This window comes from Palaemon carinicauda, chromosome 7 (genome assembly GCF_036898095.1).
Source record: "Palaemon carinicauda isolate YSFRI2023 chromosome 7, ASM3689809v2, whole genome shotgun sequence".
NCBI classification, from domain to species: domain Eukaryota; kingdom Metazoa; phylum Arthropoda; class Malacostraca; order Decapoda; family Palaemonidae; genus Palaemon; species Palaemon carinicauda.
The window spans coordinates 165,273,493-165,297,201 of NC_090731.1; the positions used below are offsets into that span (position 1 = coordinate 165,273,493).

Here is a 23,709-nt window from a genome sequence, read left to right on the forward strand (position 1 = left end):
CTCCTGTTGACGTTCAAGACGTTCACTAACAATCGGAGTTGACTTGTTTTGACGCTGTGCGTCAACCTCCGCATTCTAGAGTTGTTTTGACTGCTCAGTCTAGGCAGTCAAAGCAGTCTCGAGTGGACGCTGTGCGTCCTCACGCACCTGTTGTGGTTGACAGTTCACAGACTGTCAAGCAGTTACATGACGTTGCGTTCTGGTCCGCTACTAATGCACCAGTGAGTGTGGACTCTGCTTGTAAAGCATTGCCACCACGGTAGGTCTCTCCCTTGCTTGAGACTCAGCTTTTATCGGACAAGGTTCCTGTAGATGAGGAAGTTGCTGTTCCCCCTCCTACTGATATTCCCTTGAGGACTCTGTCAGATGGAGAGGAGCCTAAAGCTGCTTAGCCTCCTATGGACTTTAATTAAATCATGATGATTTATTTAAGGATCTTTTTGTAACTGCTGCTCCTCGTTCGCCTAAACGTCAGAGCTTACACTAGGCTTAGCTACTTCGAAGCCGTTGTTTTTAAGCTAGTGCTCTCTCGCTCTCCTAGAGAGCTTTACGTTGGCTAGGCGACTGGTTTTTCACCAGGAGGAGTTTGGGGGATACAGCCTTTGCTTTCCCTTCTTTTAAACTGGTTTATAGAGCGAGAGTCTGATATGACACGAGAGAAGTTCTCGGCTTGGGAGTTCATGCCTCTGCCCAGATAGACTTCTCAATTCTCGTAGACTCTCCCTGGCGCCTGGCCAGGAGACGCTCCAAGTTGTTTACAGGTCAACTTCACAGCTGTTTTCGAGCCTTTGAAGTTTTGCTGTACAATTATGTCATGCATAACAAGGCTTTCAGGGATGGTAAGCGGTACCGCCTCAGTCGCTAACCCCGTCTGTTGCCACACCTGCTCCCGTAGACCCTAAATGGGCTTTGCTGCAAGACATGCAGTCCAAGCTTGCGTCCTTGATAGAGGACTTTAATGCGGAGAAGGTTGCTACCGAACCTTCTGGCCAACAACCTTCCAACCGGTCGGTTGTGCGCCCTGTTGACGCTGAGGTAACCTACTCGCGTCTGCCAGTTGAGGTGGTTCCTCCACCGATGCGACCCAGTGTGGGTTGCCAGCCGCACGTTGACGTTATGCGACGCTCGGAGGTGGTTGTTGACGTTCAGGACGTTCAACAACCAGCAGAGGTGACTTGTTTTGACGCAGTGCGTCAACCTCAGCAACCCGGTAGGGTGTTGACTGCACAACCCAGACGGTCTAGACAGTCTCGGGTTGACGCTGTGCTTCCTCGCGCACCCATGGTTGTTGACAGTTCACAGACTGTGCAGCAGTTCCATGATGTTGCGTCCGGCTCCGTCACGCATCCACCAGTGCGACCGGACTCAGCGAGCCAGACGTTGCCCACTCCGTTGCCGTTTCCTCATCAGTTTTCGGATGAGGAACCCTCTGATGAGGACGTTGCTGAACAACAAGACGATCAGCCCCCAGAATAGATCAAGCCCTGCTATCCATCCAGAAGATGCTGAAGAAGGAACGCTGCTCAGTCAGGCTGTGGATGAGTCTGGTAGGGACGCTGTCATCCGTGGAACAATTTGTGTCACTAGGAAGACTACACCTCCGTCCTCTTCAATACCATCTAGCTTTTCACTGGAAAAAGGACAAGACGCTAGAAGCGGTCTCGATCCCGGTTTCCGAAAAGATAAAGTCTTGTCTGACTTGGTGGAAGGACAATATCAACCTAAGAGAGGGTCTTCCCCTGGCTGTTCAGACTCCCAACCACGTTCTCTTCTCGGACGCATCGGACGTGGGCTGGGGCGCGACACTAGACGGTCAGGAATGCTCAGGACTGTGGAACTCGAGTCAGAGGAGCATGCATATCAACTGCAAGGAGCTGTTGGCAGTACATCTGGCCTTGAAAAGCTTCAAGTCTCTCCTTCGAGGCAAAGTGGTGGAAGTTAACTCGGACATCACCAATGCCTTGGCGTACATCTCCAAACAAGGAGGTACCCACTCACTGACGTTGTACGAGATCGCAAGGGACCTGCTCATCTGGTCAAAAGGTCAAGACATCTCCCTAGTAACGAGGTTCATCCAAGGCGACTTGAACGTCATAGCAGATTGTCTCAGTCGGAAAGGGCAAGTAATTCCAACCGAATGGACCCTCCACAAGGATGTGTGCAAGAGACTTTGGGCCACTTGGGGTAAAACCATCCATAGATCTCTTTGCAACCTCGCTGACCAAGAGGCTTCCAATCTATTGCTCTCCAGTCCCGGACCCAGCAGCAATACATATAGATGCTTTCCTCCTAGATTGGTCACATCTGGATCTCTACGCATTCCCACCGTTCAAGATTGTCAACAAGGTACTGCAGAAGTTCGCCTCTCACGAAGGGACAAGGTTGACGTTAGTTGCTTCCCTCTGGCCCGCGAGAGAATGGTTCACCGAGATACTTCGATGGTTAGTAGACGTTCCCAGTAGTCTTCCTCTAAGGGTAGACCTTCTACGTCAGCCACACGTAAAGAAGGTACAGTGATACCTCGGTAGTCGAACGACTCTATACTCGAACAATTCGGAGTTCGACCAAAATTTTCGAGAAATTTTTGCTGCGGTGCTCGACCAAAAATTCGGTACTCGACCAGCCGAACACGTGACGACCGCATGGGCTTTGTGATGATCGCGCCATCTCGGCCACTCTCGCTTGTTCGGGAAGCATCAGTTCTCTCGAGAGCGTCACTCAGACAACGCGCGATCAGCATTCGTTGTGATTTAGTGATTTTCAGTGCTTTTAATTGCTTTTTTAGCTTTCATAATGAGTCCCAAGAAAGTAATGAGTGTTAAGGGGAAGGAGAAGAGGAAAACAGTGCGAACAACGATCGAGTTGAAGAAGGAAATTATAGCGAAATATGAGAATGGTGTACGAGTGTCCGATTTAGCGGAAGAATACGGAATGGCGAAGTCGACCATTTCTACGTTTTTAAAGCATAAAGAAATGATTAAGAAGGCGAATGTTGCAACGGGAGTTACGGCGGTAACTAAGCAAAGGCCACAAGTGATTGAGGAGATGGAAAAGTTGCTTTTAATATTTATTAAAGAAAAACAGTTGGCCGGGGAAAGTGTTAGTGAAGCGTTCATTTGTGAAAAAGCGTTGCATATCTATGAAGAATTAGTGAAGAAAAGTCCGAGTACCAGTGAAAGTGATTCATTTACATTTAAAGCGAGCAGGGGTTGGTTTGAAAAGTTTCGTAATAGAACAGGTATTCATCGTGTTACTAGGCATGGGGAGGCAGCTAGTTCGGATCAAATTGCAGCCGATAAATACGTGGGGGAATTCGATCGGTACATAAATGAACAAAATTTGATCGCACAACAAGTCTTTAATTGTGATGAGACTGGGTTATTTTGGAAGAAAATGCCAGCCAATACGTACATTACCAAGGACGAGACGAAGATGCCAGGTCACAAGCCAATGAAAGATAGGCTAACATTGTTGCTGTGTGCAAATGCAAGTGGCGATTGCAAGATCAAACCCTTGTTAGTGTACCACTCGGACAACCCCCGGGTGTTCAAACGAAATAATATTTGTAAAAGTGCACTACCAGTTATGTGGCGCTCGAACACTAAATCTTGGGTCACAAGACAATTCTTTACTGAGTGGATAAACGAAGTGTTTGCCCCCCAGGTTAAGGCTTACCTCATTGAAAAGAGCTTGCCAATGAAATGTCTTCTGGTTATGGACAATGCTCCTGCACATCCTCCAGGTCTCGAGGATGACTTGAAAGAAGAATACAGCTTTATCAAAATCAAATTCTTGCCCCCCAATACTACTCCCATACTCCAGCCCATGGACCAACAGGTCATTTCAAACTTCAAAAAACTCTATACCAAGGCCCTTTTCAGAAAGTGTTTTGAAGTGACCAGTGACACGAAGTTGACCCTAAAGGAATTCTGGAAGGAACACTTCAGCATCCTCAACTCTGTTAACATGATTGACCAAGCTTGGCGAGGTGTGACCTATAGGACATTGAACTCTGCCTGGCGTAAGCTGTGGCCATCATGTGTCACAGAGAGGGAGTTTGAAGGTTTCCAACCAGAGGCGGGTCCAAGCACTGCTACCCCTGTAATTTCTGATGACACTGATGTCGTTGAGGAAATTGTTGTCATGGGCAGGAGTTTGGGGCTTGAGGTCGACAAGGATGATATTGATGAGCTTGTAGAAAGCCATTCTACCGAGTTGACTGTGGAGGAATTGTTGCACCTGCAACAACAACAGCAGCAGGATCTGATTGTGGAGCAGGAATCTTCAGAAGAGGATGAGGTAAGGGAGGATGTTCCAAGTTCTCTCATCAATGAAATTTGTTCCAAGTGGGCAGATGTGCAGGCTTTTGCTGAAAAATACCACCCAGAAATTGCAGTAGCAAACCGGGCAGTGCATATGTTTAATGATAGTGTCATGTATCATTTTCGAAGAATACTGCAGAGGAGGAAGAAACAATTAACAATAGACCAGTTTTTCACAAAAGAAAAGAAAGCTGCTACATCAAAGCCTGTTTCTCCTCCAAAGAAGAGACAAAGAAGAGAAGAAACCCCTGAAATAGATCTGCCCACCCTTTCATTGGAGAGAGAAACAACTCCTGAAGGAGAACTACCCCGCCACATCATGGAAGGGGACTCTCCTTCCAAGCAGTAACCTCCCCCTTCCATCCTCTCCACATCCATCCCTGTATGCCATCGAACCGCTGCTCAAAGGTATGTTCACTACAGTACAGAAAATGGTTTAAAATTGTTTTATTTTAGTACAGTAAATGGTTTAAAATTGTTTTATAGGATTTTCTGACCAATTTCATACACATTTAGATAATTATTGTTGTTTAGGTACACGTTTTATTAATATTTTGGGCCTGTTCGAGTGCTTGGGAACGGAATAGAATATATACCATTATTTCTTATGGGGAAAAAAAATTCGGTACTCGAACAAATCGGAGGTCGAACACGGATCTCGAACGGATTATGGTCGAGTACCGAGGTATCACTGTACTCCAAAGCCTCCACGCTCTTCGTCTGACTGCCTTCAGACTATCGAAAGACTCTCGAGAGCTAGAGGCTTTTCGAAGGAAGCAGCCAGTGCGATTGCTAGAGCAAGGAGAGCTTCTTCCATTAGAGTCTACCAATCGAAGTGGGAAGTCTTCCGAGACTGGTGCAAGTCAGTTTCTGTATCCTCGACCAGTACCTCTGTAGCTCAAATAGCTGTTTTTCTCTTATACCTGAGAAAAGGACGATCCCTTTCAGCTCCCACTATCAAGGGCTACAGAAGCATGTTGGCATCGGTCTTCCGGCATAGAGGCTTAGATCTTTCCAAACATAAAGATCTGCAAGACCTCCTTAAGTCTTTTGAGACCACCAAGGAGCGTCGTTTGGCTACCCCTGGATGGAATTTAGACGTGGTACTAAGATTCTTCATGTCAGACAGGTTGGAGCCGTTACAATCAGCCTCCCTGAAAGATCTCACTCTTAAGACTCTTTTCCTGGTATGCTTAGCCTCGGCTAAAAGAGTCAGTGAGATTCATGCCTTCAGCAAGAACATCGGATTTTCGTCAGAAAAAGCCACTTGTTCGCTACAACTTGGTTTTCTAGCCAAAAATGAGCTGCCTTCTCGGCCTTGGCCTAAATCTTTCGATATCCCCAGCTTATCGGAGATCGTAGGCAATGAACTAGAAAGAGTCTTATGCCCTGTTAGAGCTCTTAAGTTCTATTTAAAGCGTACTAAACCTTTACAAGGCCAATCTGAAGCTTTATGGTGTTCAGTTAAGAAACCATCCTTGCCTTTGTCAAAGAATGCTTGGTCAGACTTTATCAGATTGTTAATACGAGAAGCTCATTCACATCTGAGTGAGGAAGACCGAACTTTGCTTAAGGTGAAGACGCACGAAGTTAGAGCTGTAACAACTTCCGTGGCCTTTAAGCAAAATATATCTCTGCAAAGTATAATGGACGCAACCTATTGGAGAAGCAAGTCAGTGTTCGCGTCATTTTACTTGAAAGATGTCCAGTCTCTTTACAAGAACTGCTACACACTGGGACCATTCGTAGCAGCGAGTGCAGTAGTGGGTGAGGGCTCAACCACTACAATTCCCTAATTCCATACCCTTTTAATCTTTCTCTTGAAATGTTTTTATTGTTGTTTTTTGGGTTGTCCGGAAGGCTAAGAAGCCTTTCGCATCCTGGTTGATTTGGCGGGTGGTCAAAGTCATTTCTTGAGAGCGCCTAGATTAGGGGTTTTGATGAGGTCCTGTTGTATGGGTTGCAACCCTTGATACTTCAGATCCTAGGTATATCAGCATCCTAAGAGGATCGCGAGGCTCCGTAAGGAAGACGTACTTAAAAGGCAGAGTAATTGTTCAAGTCGACTTCCTTACCAGGTACCTATTTATTTTGTTTTTGTTATTTTGATAACTTCTAAAATGAAATAAAAACTCTTAGCTCATAAAAGTGTAAACATATATTGCTGGTCTCTACCCACCCCCCTGGGTGTGAATCAGCTATATAATCACCGGCTAAGTTAAATATTGAAAAATGTTATTTTGATAATAAAATAAATTTTTGAATATACCTACCCGGTGATTATAAATTAAAGGACCCTCCCTTCCTCCCCAATAGAGACGCAGTGGGACGAGGAGAAAATTGAGTCTTTGTTTACATTGAGTACTGGGTATCTGGACGACAGATGGCGCTGTTGGGCACACCCGCAACCTGTGTAGCGATCGCTGGCGAGTTTTTACCGTAGAGTTGTCTGTCGGGCAACAGAGTTGCAGCTATATAATCACCGGGTAAGTATATTCAAAAATTTATTTTATTATCAAAATAACATATTGTGCCTTAAGCCTGTGGTTTGTTCCAGCTTTTCCAGCCTACGATACTGGGGAAAGAAGAACCTATGATTACAGTATTCATGAGATCTTCCCTTCACAAGCGCCAAGGTTTCTTCGTGCTCTTACATTTTCATGTTTCTTCTTCAAGGGAACTTTGTGATTGTTTTCTCTCTTCCACTTGTTCTCCATGACTATCGTTTCCCACTGTATTGGCCATGTGTCATGACCGGTAGCCATGATTTTGAACCACAGTGATAAATCATTCTTCAGGTGATTGTTACTTTTGAGTTGCCAGGAAACTGGCACACTAGTCACATATTCTTTCCTAGCACAACCAGACCAGAAATCTTCAATGAGATTGGACTGGCCAAAACTGTTCTTTGACCTAGACCATCCCACTCTCAGAAATCAGTCCAGGAATGGGATCCCCCTTTGCCCAAAAATTTCTCAGGTGCCAATGCCTTCCAATTCACTTGAGCAATAGGGATTGGAATGTGTAACTTCTCAGGTCTTATCTCAGCACAAATACAAGCATCGAGCTGCCACATCGTTCTTGAAAGGTCTTTGGCAAAGATCTCCCCCAACCATGGATAGGCATTCAATCATCCTGTTCTGTTCGTGGACAGCATGTCGAGTGTCCTAGGGGATGTCATCGAAGGAATCCAAGAAGACCTATGGATAGAGGTTGTCTATGTGCAACTCTTACCGTTTCTCTCCCCGTGGGAGAGGTAGTGCAGTACTGAGAATTTTTGTGGGAAGGATCCTAGTATGTTCTTGCTTCGTTTGCAAAGAGTATATATACTAGGAATGTATCGATTTCCAGGTAGACTTATTGGTGCAGTATACAGGAGCTCACTCACCTGCTACCTGACTCGGTTCTAACGAGAATGAACAAATGCACTAAATGTAGGAATAAAGGGTGCCACTCTTCTTTCCACTTCCTGGATATTCAACTTCTCTTTTTCTCGCTCTCTTTTGCAGAGTACGATGCAGTGTACAAGGATGCCTTCCAACATCTCAAAGGATTTTATACGCTTCCTCCTTAACTTCCACCTTCCTTTTTGCCAATCCCTCAACAGTTAGGTGATAACAGCAAGGTTCTGCATGACCCTAATTGGTCCCAAGTGGCCACATGCTGAATGGTATCCAGATCAGCTGATTGCTGTCTTCCTTCGTCAGGAAAGCTTCTCTATTTTCGTGGTGAAGGATATTGCTCAGCACTGGATCCAAGTTTTCAACTAGGTTTTGGTTCTGGATTCTTTTCAAGAATTGACAGTACCCATGAAGAGCTCCTAGGGAGCTCTAGCTGCTAGAAACATCTAACGAATTAGCAGACCTCTCGAGCAGTCCCAATCGAATCTGCAGGATGGACAGGAGACAAGACTTTGTCCCTCAAAACTGTCCTCAGCAAGCCCTATCTCCATCACCTCAGTTTAAGAGTTCGTTTTCAAGATCTAGAACTCGGCCATTCTCAACTTTTAAGTCCTTCATCTCTTCCAAACAAGAAGTGACTAAAGGGAGCAAGAATGACTTGCCTTTCTGTTCTGGGAGGACATTACAATTCCTCCCACAGCAATGGAAGGAATAAGGAAAAAAAAAAAAAAAGCCTAGAACTCTGTTTCTTTCTGGCTTTGTGGGACAATCAGATACACTTTTCATGCAGGTGAGGAGATGAAAGGATCGTCCTCCTGGATTTGTCCGCTCAAAGTCAGATATATCGGATCCATCCAAGCTCACAGGAAGAACCTATCAGGTACAATTTCTGAAGACAGAGTCGGGTAATAAAAGACCATTCTCTGCTCAATACCTACATTAGTACTCACAGAGACCTGGATACCGGTATCCTTGGTCCAGTGGTAGGTGCTCAACAGACCTTGGAGCAAACCAAACTTTTTCATGGGATAAGAAACATCTCGTCTAAGGTAGTGGATGCAATGTAAGTCTAGAATGAAATGCAAGATTGACTAGTCTTTATCTTCTTTCTAACCCATCATTGGGGTGCAGCAGTTGCTCCGTTATCAGTAGGATCAGACGATAAAGTTACTCGTTATTAGTAGGATCAGATGACAAAGTTACTCCGTTATTAGTAGGATCAGAGGATACATGACCATTCATTCTGACAACATTTGCCACCATGGACATAGGTTCTTCCTTGACCATCTACCAGTCCCTGGTAGTTACCTAGCCTAATATTTGCCTCATTTTTATGTAAAGGTTGTTAGGAGGTTGACAGGAGTCACAATTTTTGCTCTAATACAGGACCAAATGGCCTTGTCGTTTCCCAAGAAAGTAAACCAGCCAGTTGGTTTTAGGTATTTCCTCCTTCCCAAGGATAAGACTCCAACTAAAGGACGAAGGGTTTTTATTCTTGAAGGATCAAATGACAAATTTTTTTGAATAAAATTTTGTCCTAACTATACAAACCCGAGTCTTTTAAGTTACACTTAACTGCCACCTTATTAAAGGTAACAGCGTATCTAGCTTTGCTGAGCGCCTACTCTTATTAAAGGATTAAGGTTTTGTATATTTAGAAAAAAATACAAATTACTTTGAAAATATGTGACTTCCTAACCATACAAACCTAAGACCTTGGTTATGCTGCTGGCTTCAAACCCCCCCCCCCCAGTCCTGGGTTAAGGTCAAATTGAAGGTTACGCTACGTAGCAGATGGGCCACCAGCTACTACTACTACTACCCGCGTTTAAAAGTTTAAACAGTAGTTTCAACTTCACTAAAGTCATACTTCTAATAAAGTTCTCAGGTTTGTATGGTTAGGAAAAATACAAATTATTTTAAAATTTGTTATATTAAACTACTGTAATATACCCTACAGTATCAGTGAGTGTGGTTAGATAGGGTGGCTTGGTGACAACTTACGCGTTATAAATCGTCTTACCTTACACAGAAGCAGTGTTAGCAATGTACAATCATTTTGTAAAGTAATATGAACTACAACACCATGATAGAAACCATGTGAAAACAACGTACAGTGTGTTATTTAGGGTCTTAGTCAACTGTATGTAGGCCGTGGTCATTTGTTTGCCAATATTAGTATTTTGATGTACATGGATATCTCTTGTTACCTAACCCCTGGGAAGATGGAGGGCTAACTATACTGGCAAGTTTTAGGGTCCTCACAAGGGATTACCAAGTATCATTTGGAAGTGAGCCCGACATGCTGGCTGAGACCTTTGTATAGTGCCAAAATAACGGACAGCATAGGGAACATTCTTTCATGGGAGTGACTGGTCAGGTATACCAATTGATACCTTCCCAACAAGGATTACCCTCCAATGTATATGGACATCTGAAGTCCACTAACTATGGTAACACTTCCACTTCATCTCATATATCTTTGATTAGGCTATAAAAGTTATTTATTAATTTAGGTTAAGATGAGCCTAGGGAGTAAAGTCAGGGAAATGTTCCCTTGTCGCAGGTTCTGAAGAAGAGGAGGGTAACTCCCTGTGTAGGCTACTTATTCTTTGGCGTTCTTCCGATTTCTTTCTCCTAAGCTATACCTTTCCAATCCTCAAAACTAGTCTTGTCATATGTTGTCATTTAGGTCCCCTTATATCAGTACTTCAGATTATGGCACTCATGTCATTGTATCTGCATCAGATAGCCTCTCCCAGAATTTATGTTTCTTGTAAAAATCTTTCTGATTTTAGCAAGTAGATTGAAAATACATGCACTGTATGACTGTATTACCTTCTTTCCTAAAATCATCTTAATCTTTATTTTCTTTCATGCTTGCACCCGGATTCTATCATATCTTTACCTATTTCATCTTTGAAATTACTCAGAGAAAACTCATGCACAACAGTTAGTTAACAAAAATTTATCAATACACCAAACAAAAGGAAGAAAATGGGAATTTTTTTTTTTTAGTTTCAAGATAAATGGCATTAAACTAAGGTTCAAGAGAGAAGTACTAGCTAAGCCTATTGCAAAGGAAGAACACGGGAAATTTTTTACGTTTTGGGCAAATGTCAATATTAAACCAAGCTTCGAGAGAGAAGTACTAAGAACATCCGGGAAGTTCCATAGAAATAAGGTTTTCAGAAAAAAAAAGTTTATGGCTTGTAGGGTAAATAGAACAGAAATACTCAAAGTAGAAATTCTTACTGGTAATTTGATAAGGTTTCCTTGTATCTTTTGATTTGAAAAAAAATATTTTGAGGTTGGGGCCACATCATTAGCATTTGTAATGTGAGAGATGATAATTTTCATAGTACCTTATTTACATAATCTTACTTTTACCGTCTGTATATAGTTGCACTTTGAAAGGGTTGATTTTTACATCTAAGTAGCAGCGTAGCCTTGAAAAGAAGTCTTTTTATTTATGTAATTGACTGCACTTTTAAGACGAATCTTTCTCTTCCTAGCATATTTGATAATTGGTTCATCTGTAGAAACTTTACTATTGACCTTTGGATACCAAACATTGTATCATATACATAGAATGTTCATCCTTTTTTAAAACTTGAGAAAATGTTCTAGATATAGACATTTTGAAATTTTATTCTTTAGAACATGTAGAGAAAATGTTATTTAGCTGATGCATTCATTGTTGATTGTGTACTTTATATTTATTACTCATGGAATGTTGTTTTACTAAGATTTCTTGTTTCTTGAATTGCTATTTTTATTCTTTGAGGGCTAAGACTTTTTGTAAGAGTTTTCTTTGAAAATAATTTACTTTAAAAAACAGGAAATTAATCTGGTTTTCTGAAACATTAAGTGTTTTAATAGAAAGGTTTTTAAATACAGTACACTGTCCAGTATAGGCAGTGATATATTCTAAATTTTTTAATATGCAACTGATTCATAAAAAAAAATTTCATTAGAAAGATGAATATTCATAACCAATCAAAGGTGGAATTAAGTGGTTTGCAAATACAAGAGAGCATTAAGGGCTTTACTTAACTTAAAGTGGCAACTGTGACATGCCAGTGTTTTAATGTTTGTTTGATATTCATATTTTTTATTTATTAAAGTTTGTGTTAAGGAGTTAAGTCTTTATTTTAGCTATTTATTTTCATGCAGCATGTGTGTGTTTTCTCAAGCCTGGCTGATAGTGCTAGCGAGTTAAAAATTATAAAACTTGTTGCAGGTCTGATATTTAGTTTTAGTATTGCTTTTGTAGATTGTGTTTTGTGTAAGCCATAGACATGGCTACATATTGGTATAGTAATTATGAATTATTTTACTGTACATTATTTTGATGACTAATGCTACCAAAAAAAAAAAAAGTTAACTCATATTCAGTTGTTAATTTGATGCATTTTCTCTCCCCAGGTGTTTATACAGTAGAAAACATTAAAGACATGAGATGGACAGTAATGTCTCTGGGAATTCTCCTTTTATATCACTTCGTCCCATTACAAATATTTGGCATGGTAAGAAGTAGTAATTTATCTTCTTTGTCATAAGATTATTGAATTCAGTTTGCTTTAACATTCATTCTTTGATTCAGTTTTATAACACGTAGACTTCATTACTGTTAACTAAAGAATTAGTTTTCACTCATCATACTTATGTGAGTTATAGTTTATTGTAGCTCTTTCATCATCTTGGTGCAAATATGATGTTAATTTAATTTTTTCGTGTTTTTTTTTTTTAGGCATCTCAGGTGAACTTGAATAACATGTTATGCCCTGCTATTAGTGATCCTTTCTATGGTCCAAACTACCGTGTTGCTGCGGTGTTACACCAGACACTGTGTGTCCCTCTAGTTAGCAAGACATTTTGTATAGTGGCTAATTTTTTTATTACAAAATTTCCACCAACAAAGGTAAGTAATGTTCATGTATTTATTAAGTTATGTTTTGATTGCAGATATCTCTCTCTCTCTCTCTCTCTCTCTCTCTCTCTCTCTCTCTCTCTCTCTCTCTCTCTCTCTCTCTCTCTCTCTCTCTCTCTCTCTCTCTCTCAATGGTGGTATGATTTCCAAAGAGTTAGTACATTTTTAATTTTATTTGTGGAGTTTGACAATAAAGTAAATTATCATTACCAAAAATAAACGTAGAGTAATGTAAAAAAATTTCTAGATGTATTTAATTTAACTAAAATAAGGTATTTGACAATCATCTTAGTGATTTTAATTAATGAATTATGAATGTTATTTTCTGAAATGAACTGAAACATATTTTACCTAAAAATATTTATTTGTTTATGTCTATAAAATTCCTGTTCATAAAGATTTTATTCCCTTTAATCGATGATTATTCTCTTCATGTTAACTTACTCGGGCCAAAATTTCTCAGTAAATCTCCAACACTTCATTCCCTATTCAAATAAAAATTTCCATGAGGTTGCAGCACTGTACATATATCTTACATTTTTCAATATTAATCTTACCCGATGATCATGTAGCTGTCAACTCTGTTGCCCGACAGAAATCTAAGGTCGGGATACGCCAGCGATCGCTATACAGGTGGGGGTGTGCACAACAGCGCCATCTGTGAGCAGGTACTCAAGTACTTCTTGTCAACAAGAACTCAATTTTTCCTCTGTCGTGCCACCGGCAAGACCTACTTGGATACGCTGTTGATTCTGGAGTTGTTTTTCACGTTTTGGTGATGTATTCGCTTTAGATTTTAGCCTTCGCTATTCAGGAATCTTTATCATTAGCTTAGCAAGCTTTTTTAATTAATTTGGATTAATTGTTAACGAACTTTGCTTGATTTTGGAATTCCCCCTTGACTATTTCTACAATCCAAGATGTCTGACCAGTCTCAAGTCCCTAAGTACAGGCAGTGTAGTGTTAGGACTTGTACTAGGCGTCTTCCGAAGGCCTCCATAGATCCTCACACCGTTTGTTCCAATTGTAGGGGTAAATCCTGTCAATTGGAAGATCGATGTGAGGAATGCGCTGGGCTTTCGGAATTCGATTTTAACGAATTCCTTAAAAATGCACGTAGGCTAGAGAAGGATAGGATCAGGAGGAGTTCTTCTCGCTCTTTTGATTTTTCCTCTCCCCATGCCCCTCAACCTTTTCCTTCCCCTGTAGTGGTGACTCCCGACCCTGCTACTAGTGCTCAGCCCTCCATGGCGGACATGATGCGTGCCATTCAGGCTCTTGGTGACAGAGTGGAGTCTTTGGCTAACGACCGTAATCAGCTTTTGGCAGATGTCAAAGAGCTGAAAGTGCAGTGGGAAGTGTTGTGAGTGCAAGTGAAGTGAAAAGTGTCAGTGTCAGTGTTGCGCATGAGGGTACATCTGTTCGTGCCAGTCGTCCTCCTAGTCCGGGACCTCTTGCAAGCTCCCAAGCCCAGGGGAGAAGCAATGTCGAAGGACCAAAGGGTTCGGCAGGCCTTGATCAGCGTACGGATGTACCCTCAGTGGTTGCGGACGTATCTGTCAGAGATCGTCCCATCCACAAACAGACGAATGAGCCCCATCATTCCTCGTCTGTGGAAGAAGTTTCAAGGAAGAAACGTTGGACCAAGGTCTCACGACCTCTCAAGCGTAAGGTCCCTTCCGAGCGAGTCCAACGGCCCAGGTGTAGCCACTGGGTCAGTTCGGACTCGCCGCAGTCTTCCGAAGACTGCACACCTCCCAAGAGAGGTAGAGTGGTTCCGCAGCAGGCTACTACTCCGTCTGTTGCCGCTCCTACCACGGTAGATCCTAAGTGGTCCATGCTGCAGGCTATGCAGTCTCAGCTTGCTACCTTTATGCAGGAGTATCATGCTGAGAAGGTTGACACGGCTCCAGTTAACCTACAACCTGCCACGGTTGTGCGCTCAGCGGATACTGCGGCTGCCTGCTCCCACACTCCACCTGTGAGAGCTCCACCTCCGATGCGCAGTCCTCCCTGCCAGACGCATGTTCATGCTGCACCCTCCGTTGACATGCGTGAGCTTCCGCATCAGCAGTGGGAAGGTGCTGTCGAGCTGCCGTGTTTTGACGCAATGCGGCATGCTCCGCAACCCACAGCAGTCCCTCCCTCGCACCAGCACTCTGCTTTTGTTGTTGCCAGCTCGCAGACTGACCAGCAGCGGCATGATGTTGGATCCGCAGCAGCTACGCATGCACCCGTGCTGCCGGATTCAGCCGTTCAGCTTTCTGCTCCACCTTTGCCACTTCCTACTCAGCTTTCGGATGATGGTGTTTCTGATGACGAAGCTGCACATTTGGACGATCCGCACTCCGACTTAGAAGGGCCCAAGTCTACGCCTCCCTCCTTAGACTTTCGGAAAGTCCTTGCCTTGTTCAGGGACTTGTATCCAGAACAGTTTGTGTCTGCAACCCCTCGCTCTCCTCCCTCCGAGTTTGCTCTGGGCATGCAGTCAGCAGCTCCTGCCTTTACCAAACTGGTCCTCGCACGCTCATCCAAGAGAGCTTTGAGGGTTATGGGAGAGTGGTTGCAGTCCAAGAAGCAACTGGGAAAGACTTCTTTCATCTTTCCGCCTACCAAGCTTGCTTCCAAATCTAGCGTCTGGTATGCCACGGGAGAGGAACCCGGCTTGGGAGTTCCTGCCTCTGCCCAGGGCGACTTCTCAAGTCTGGTTGACTCTCCCCGCAGGCTGGCTATGAGATGATCTAAGGTTTGCTGGTCCTTTTCTGACATGGATCATCTGTTGAAGGGAGTCTTTCGTGCTTTTGAGATCTTCAACTTCCTCGATTGGTGTTTGGGAGCGTTAAGCAGAAAGACTTCCCCTTCGGATAAGGACTCTGCCATGCTTATCATGTCTAGCATGGACAAAGCCATTCGGGATGGGTCTGGTGAGCTTGCGGCTTCGTACGTGTCGGGAGTGCTTAAGAAGAGAGAACATCTTTGCTCCTCCTTGTCGTCTGGGATCACTCCTTGCCAGAAGTCAGAGTTGTTGTTTGCTCCTCTCTCCAAGTGTCTCTTTCCGGAGGAGCTGATCAAGGGGATGGCTGCCTCGTTGATCCAGAAGGATACCCATGACCTGATGGCGTCTTCCGCACGTAAGGCTAAAGCTTTACCTTCCGTGCCTAGACCTTTTCGTTCTGCCGCAGTGGACACACCAGCAACTAGGTTCATCCCTCCCTTTCGTGGCAGAACCTCCAGCAGAGGAGGTACCCGTGCCGACAGTCACCGTGGCAAATCGAAGAAGGGTTCCAAGTCCGCAAAAGGCAGAGTCTGACTGCCTACCTCTCCAGACAGCAGTGGGAGCCAGGCTGAAGAACTTCTGGCAAGCTTGGGAGAGCAGAGGTGCAGACGCTTAGTCTGTGAAGTTGCTAAGGGAGGGGTACAGAATTCCGTTCTGCCGCAGTCCCCCTCTAGCAACGTCTCCCATCAACCTCTCTCCCAACTACAAGGAGAAGGACAAGAGGCTAGCGTTGCAACAAGGTGTCGCTCTTGCTACAAAAGGGAGCGGTAGTCATAGTCCGGGACCATCAATCCCCGGGCTTCTACAACCGTCTCTTCCTGGTAGCCAAGAAGACAGGAGGTTGGAGACCGGTGCTGGACGTCAGTGCTCTCAATGCTTTTGTCACCAAGCAGACGTTCACGATGGAGACGACGAAGTCGGTCCTAGCAGCGGTCAGGAAGGAAGACTGGATGGTCTCGTTAGACCTGAAGGACGCGTACTTTCATGTCCCCGTCCATCCAGACTCCCAACCTTTCCTAAGGTTCGTCTTTGGAAAGGTTGTGTACCAGTTCCAAGCCCTGTGCTTTGGCCTAAGCACGGCACCTCTTGTGTTTACCAAACTGATGAGGAATATTGCCAAATTCCTTCACTTGGCAGACATCAGAGCCTCCCTCTATTTGGACGACTGGCTTTTAAGAGCTCCGTCAAGTCGTCGCTGTCTGGAGAATCTCAGATGGACTATGGATCTGACCAAGGAATTGGGCCTCCTGGTCAATATAGAGAAGTCCCAACTCGTCCCATCCCAAACCATTGTCTATCTAGGTTTGGAGATTCAGAGTCGAGCTTTTCGGGCTTTTCCGTCGGCCCCAAGGATCAGTCAAGCCCTAGAATGCATCCAGAGCATGCTGAGAAGGAACCGATGTTCAGTCAGGCAGTGGATGAGCCTAACAGGGACACTTTCATCGCTGGCCCAGTTCATCGAGTTAGGGAGACTCCACCTCCGCCCCCTTCAGTTTCACCTAGCTGCTCACTGGAGAAAGGACATGACGCTAGAGGCGGTCTCAGTGCCTATTTCCGAAGAGATGAGGTCTACACTGACGTGGTGGAAGAACGGCATTCTTCTCAAGGAAGGTCTATCATTGGCTGTTCAGACCCCCGACCACCGTCTCTTCTCGGATGCATCGGACACGGGCTGGGGTGCGACACTGGACGGACAGGAATGCTCGGGCAAGTGGAATCAGGAGCAAAGGACACTTCACATCAACTGCAAGGAGCTTTTGGCAGTTCATCTGGCCTTGATAAACTTCAAGTCCCTCCAGCTAGGCAAGGTGGTGGAGGTGAACTCCGACAACACCACAGCCTTGGCGTACATATCCAAGCAAGGAGGGACTCATTCGAGGAAATTGTTCGAGATCGCAAGGGACCTCCTCATTTGGTCAAAAGATCGAAAGATTTCGCTGGTAACGAGGTTCATTCAGGGCGACATGAATGTCATGGCAGATCGCCTCAGCCGGAAGGGTCAGGTCATCCCCACAGAGTGGACCCTTCACAAGAATGTTTGCAGCAGACTATGGGCCCTGTGGGGTCAGCCCACCATAGATCTATTCGCTACCTCGATGACCAAGAGGCTCCCGATGTATTGTTCTCCGATTCCAGACCCAGCAGCAGTTCACGTGGATGCCTTTCTTCTGGATTGGTCCCATCTAGACCTGTATGCGTTCCCTCCGTTCAAGATTGTCAACAGGGTACTTCAGAAGTTTGCCTCGCACGAAGGGACACGGTTGACGTTGGTTGCTCCCCTCTGGCCCGCGAGAGAATGGTTCACCGAGGTACTGCAATGGCTAGTGGACGTTCCCAGGACTCTTCCTCTAAGAGTGGACCTTCTGCGTCAGCCGCACGTAAAGAAGGTACACCCAAGCCTCCACGCTCTTCGTCTGACTGCCTTCAGACTATCGAAAGACTCTCAAGAGCTAGAGGCTTTTCGAAGGAGGCAGCCAGAGCGATTGCCAGAGCAAGGAGGACATCCACTCTCAGAGTCTATCAGTCAAAATGGGAAGTCTTCCGAAGCTGGTGTAAGGCGAATGCAGTTTCCTCAACCAGTACCTCTGTAACGCAGATAGCTGACTTCCTGTTACATCTAAGGAATGTAAGATCCCTATCAGCTCCTACGATCAAGGGTTACAGAAGCATGTTGGCAGCGGTCTTCCGCCACAGAGGCTTAGATCTTTCCACCAACAAAGATCTACAGGACCTCCTTAGGTCTTTTGAGACCTCAAAGGAGCGTCGGTTGTCCACACCAGGCTGGAACCTAGACGTGGTTTTAAGGTTCCTGATGTCAGCAAGATTCGAACCGCTTCAATCAGCCTCTTTTAAGGATCTCACATTAAAGACTCTTTTCCTCGTTTGCTTAGCAACAGCTAAAAGAGTCAGTGAAATCCACGCCTTCAGCAGGAACATAGGTTTTACATCTGAAACGGCTACATGTTCCTTGCAGCTCGGTTTTTTGGCTAAAAACGAGCTTCCTTCTCGTCCTTGGCCCAAGTCGTTCGAGATCCCAAGCCTGTCCAACTTGGTGGGGAACGAACTAGAGAGAGTACTTTGCCCAGTAAGAGCTCTGAAGTACTATTTAAGACGTACAAAGCCATTACGAGGACAATCAGAAGCTTTATGGTGTTCTATCAAGGAACCTGCTTTACCGATGTCTAAGAACGCAGTTTCTTACTATATCAGGCTTTTGATTAGAGAGGCCCATTCTCATCTGAAGGAAGAAGACCTTGCTTTGCTGAAGGTAAGGACACATGAAGTTAGAGCTGTCGCTACTTCATTGGCCTTCAAACAGAACCGTTCTCTGCAGAGTGTTATGGATGCAACCTATTGGAGAAGCAAGTCAGTGTTCGCATCATTTTACCTCAAAGATGTCCAGTCTCTTTACGAGAACTGCTACACCCTGGGACCATTCGTAGCAGCGAGTGCAGTAGTAGGTGAGGGCTCAACCACTACATTCCCATAATCCCATAACCTTTTTAATCTTTCTCTTGAAATGCTTTTTACTTGTTGTTTTTTGGGTTGTACGGAAGGCTAAGAAGCCTTCCGCATCCTGGTTGATTTGGCGGGTGGTCAAATTCGTTCTTGAGAAGCGCCTAGATTAGAGGTTGTGATGAGGTCCTTTAGTATGGGTTGCAGCCCTTCATACTTCAGCACCTAGGAGTCGCTCAGCATCCTAAGAGGATCGCTAGGCTCAGTAAGGAAGACGTACTTAAAAAGGCAGAGTAATGGTTCAAGTCGACTTCCTTACCAGGTACTTATTTATTTTATGTTTGTTATTTTGAATAACTGCTAAAATGAAATACGGGATACTTAGCTTCTAATGTTAACATGTATGCTGGTCTCCACCCACCACCCTGGGTGTGAATCAGCTACATGATCATCGGGTAAGATTAATATTGAAAAATGTTATTTTCATTAGTAAAATAAATTTTTGAATATACTTACCCGATGATCATGAATTTAAGGACCCTCCCTTCCTCCCCATAGAGAACCAGTGGACCGAGGAGAAAATTGAGTTCTTGTTGACAAGAAGTACTTGAGTACCTGCTCACAGATGGCGCTGTTGTGTACACCCCCACCTGTATAGCGATCGCTGGCGTATTCCGACCTTAGATTTCTGTCGGGCAACAGAGTTGACAGCTACATGATCATCGGGTAAGTATATTCAAAAATTTATTTTACTAATGAAAATAACATATTGTAAAGTTCGAGGCAATTAACGGCCTTACTTTTGTGTAATTTGGATAATTGCTGCAATGAATTTGCTTTGTTGGAATTTGAGCTCTTTGATTATAAATGATGTGTTTACACGATTAAAAGTAATGAGTTAGTATGAAAATTACTTATACTGTATATAGATACAGTAAACTTATTACTTGTGATTAGTGTGAATAACAACATAGGAGGGACGATCTAGCAGCTAGAATAACTCGTAATTGGCTGAAAGGAATGAAGTACAGGATTCACTTAAGCAGCTTGGATTGAGATAAGTTCTCAAGGTCAGAAATTTAAAGAAAAACTAAGTCATCTCTATAAAGTCAAAACTCCAAAGGACACATCAAAACAAAAACTATTATTGCATGTTCATGAGATATTCATGTAAGAAACAAAGGAGGGTTGTACAGTATTCACCAAATTATAGGGGGAAAATAAATCTAGAAAGTCCAAAAAGAATCTGAAATCTCAGCCAAAATAGATACTATGAGCTGCTGCTATAACAGGTCCTGATGTAAAGAGGCCAGCCCCTTGGCGTGCAATATCTTCAAGAAATGTTACAAATGTGTGGCACCTCCATGCCACTTTCAGAAGTTACAGTTGACATCAAGATTTTACTTAAAGTAGGGAAGTAGAAGAGTTGAATAAGTAGACGAGCATTTAAAATTGCAGTTATAGTCTTCTGTTATTTTACCGTATATATTGAAGACAAGTGTCTAAGCCCCCAAAAATACATACAGTATATCTGTTATTGTTACCTTGATTGGGTTGAAGAAAAGTGAAGTTTGAACTAATCTTGCTGACTTTAGTTTCTTATTTTAGGGTTATGGTGGCTGGGTTGTAGCGTCCTGAGTTCCGCTCAAACTTGTTAGTTCTTTAAGTTGTTAGTTCTTTAAGTTGTTGCAACCTCACCATCCTTGTGAGCTAAGGATGGGGTGTTTGGGGGAGCTTATAGGACTATCTGCTGAATCATCAGCAGCCATTGCGTGGCCCTCCTTGGTCCTTGCTGGGGTGGAATGGGGCTTGGGTGCTGATCATATGTAATATGGTCAGTCTCTAGGGCATTTTCCTGCTTGATAGGGCAGTGTCACTGTCCCTTGCCTCTGCCATTCATGAGTGGCCTTTAAACCTTTAGGGATATAGATGCACTGCTTTGACTGAACACAGAAGTGTTTCTTTGCTTTCATGCAAAGGAACACACTGCCTTAAGATAAAAATGCAGTTCTGTGGTTGGAAACAGAAGTCCTCGCAGGCTCCCAATTTTTTTTATTTGCTAATACTGCAAAAGACAGACCTATTGTATTTCACTCCTTGGGAGGCATACTTTGTAGATTGCATGAAATTTATTGATCTGGCTTGATGACGGATAAATCAGAGGAAGCTTAAATCAAAGTATTGTTTTGAGGTTAAGCAAGACTTCAGTATCACGTGGTTTTATCTAGGGATATAGTCACTATGGGGAAACATTCTTTAAAAATTCCCCTAACTTTAAAAATTTCATGAACATTGCCTGTTCGAAATGCTCAACCACTTCAGGAAGACCTGAATAAAATCCCATAATAATTTTATAAAGTTGATAGTAACACTACCTCTGTTGTAAAAAACTTTTCTCTTTTGAGTCTTAACTAGAAAAGCTTAAAGTACACATAATTCAAGCTAAAAAGAATTACATCTGGATCCCATGGATTTAATGAAAAAATAAAACTAGTAGATCAAACTGAAATAGTTGAAATCACTTCATAAGGTACTGTTTCAAGCCTTTGAACTAAAGCCCCGGTTTCTCTGATTTACCCATAATTCTGTTTTTACAATGTTACCAGAACAAACAGTCCAAGGCAGGCAAACCTTTGACTTGTACCACATACCAGGCAGAGTGTCAGATAATGTGGTCCCTAGTCAGGCACCCATCCAGTGTCTCAAGAACAGACACAAGTATTTTGATGGTTTGCCTGTGGTTTTCTCGTTTGTAACTTCATCTACACTTGTAATCGCCATCCACGTACTAAGTTTCTGCCCGCAGTGCATTTGCCCCTCGTGACGATTGGGCTGGAATTTTAGCTGAAAATTCAAATGCAAACAACCACACTCTGGCCATCTCATGGAATTAATGAAGAAAGAAACGTACGGAAGAGCAGACTGAAATCCTTTATTTGCTAGCAGTCAACACCTCTTGTCTATTGAAGGGGATGGTGTATGACTTGGGCACTGTGTGAAAAGGAAAGGATGGCTTAGATATAAATTTTTTTATGATTTTATATAGTCGTAAAGCTGGTGCTTCCTAGCTCATAGCATATATTCAAAGGTTAAGCATAGAAATAATTGAATTTTAGTAATTAAATCCTATTTACAATTATTGAAAATATATTTCCAGCCGTCAATCCTCTTTACAAACACATTTCCATAAGACTCTTCCTTTTCATTTCCTCTAGGACCTTTATATTCAACAACAATGCCATCACTTTCTCTGTAACTTTCCATATCATTTAAATGGATTTATTTTCATTTTATCCATATCCAACGAAGCTCAGATTCACATTGTAATGTTCTTCACTCTCATTCTTTTCCTCCCAGTCTAAGTCTTTGCAGAAAATCTATCAAGTAACACCCAGGCAAGTGTACAAATTTTGTATAATTTGAAAGATGAGGAGGAAGACAAAAAATTCAGGATAGATGAAATCGATGAGTCTTAAAATCTGGTAATTATTGATTACTAGCAAGCTAGAGTTGAATAGCTTGTATATATGAGGAGTTTTTTATGTGATCCTGTTGTGCCTTTTGGTTGATTTATGAAATGTTACAAGAAAGTTTGACTGGGACTATTTCTTGTCCACCATTTACTAGAAGAAATATCCTGTGACTACATACACCCCATATTTTGTGCAAAGACTTACAAGATATTTGTGTAGGTTTGGATATGAGGAAAATAAAGAAAAACTAACTAAGAAAAGTACATTACAAGTAAAATTAGCCTTTCAAATCCCACCCCTGTACAAATATTTTTATCATTCGATCCCAAGCCATTTTTTTTTCTTTTTTTACAAAGTTTTACTCTACTCATTGGAATGAATTAACTAGGTGTGTAGAAGGACTGGGTAGAAGGAATTATGTAGTTGTCATGGGTGACTTAAATGCTAGAGTGGGCGCTGGAGAGGTAGAAGGTGTCATTGGGAAGTATGGCGTACCAGGTGAAAATGAGAGTGTTGAGAGACTGGTAGATATGTGTGTTGAACAAGAGATGGTAATAAGTGCTAGCTTTTTCAAAAAGAAAGATAAAAACAAGTATACATGGGTAAGAGTGGCAAATGGAAGAGTAGAAGAAAGGACATTAATGGATTATGTGTTGATAACTAAAAGAATGTTTGGAAGATTGAAAGACGTGCACGTGTTTAGGGGTATGGCTAACGGTATGTCTGATCATTTTTTGGTGGAAGGAAAATTAGTTGTAGCAAAAGAGTGGGGGAATAGAGTAGGTGGATGTAAAAGGGAGCTAGTGATGGTTGAAGAGCTAATAAAACCGGGGGTAAAAAGTAAATATCAGGAAAGGTTGAAAATGGCATATGACGAAGTGAGAGTAAGAGAAACTGGTAATTTAGAGGAGGAGTGGAAGTTAGTAAAAGAAAATTTTTTTGGGATTGCAAGTGATGTGTGTGGCAAGAGGGTTGTTGGAGGCAGCATGAGGAAGGGCAGTGAATGGTGGAATGAAGGAGTGAAGGTAAAAATGGAAGAGAAAAAGAGGGCTTTTGAAGAATGGCTGCAGAGTAATAGTATAGAGAAGTATGAAAAATATAGAGAGAAAAATGTGGAAGTAAAGCGCAAGGTACGTGAGGCAAAGAGGGCAGCTGACCTGATGTGGGGTCAGGGATTGGGTCAGTCATATGAAGAGAATAAGAAGAAGTTTTGGAAAGAAGTGAAGAGAGTAAGGAAGGCTGGCTCAAGAATTGAAGAGACAGTGAAAGATGGAAATGGAAGGTTGTTAAAAGGAGAGGAGGCAAGGAAAAGGTGGGCGGAATATTTTGAAAGTTTACTGAATGTTGA

The 23,709-nt window shown here is 43.0% G+C and overlaps 1 protein-coding gene and 1 long non-coding RNA gene across 2 annotated transcripts in view; one reads left to right on the forward strand and one right to left on the reverse strand.

Annotated features, from left to right (window-relative positions):
* Nucleotides 1-23,709, forward strand: part of LOC137644126 (transmembrane protein 164) — a 105,099-nt gene that overhangs the window by 66,415 nt on the left and 14,975 nt on the right. Inside the window, exons 6-7 of the mRNA XM_068377098.1 lie at nt 12,152-12,252; nt 12,477-12,647. Coding sequence (XP_068233199.1) covers nt 12,152-12,252; nt 12,477-12,647 — 272 coding nt within the window. The remainder of the gene's footprint in view (nt 1-12,151; nt 12,253-12,476; nt 12,648-23,709) is intronic.
* LOC137644127 (uncharacterized) overlaps nt 1-23,709 on the reverse strand; it is a 120,092-nt gene that overhangs the window by 21,726 nt on the left and 74,657 nt on the right. The window lies entirely within an intron of this gene.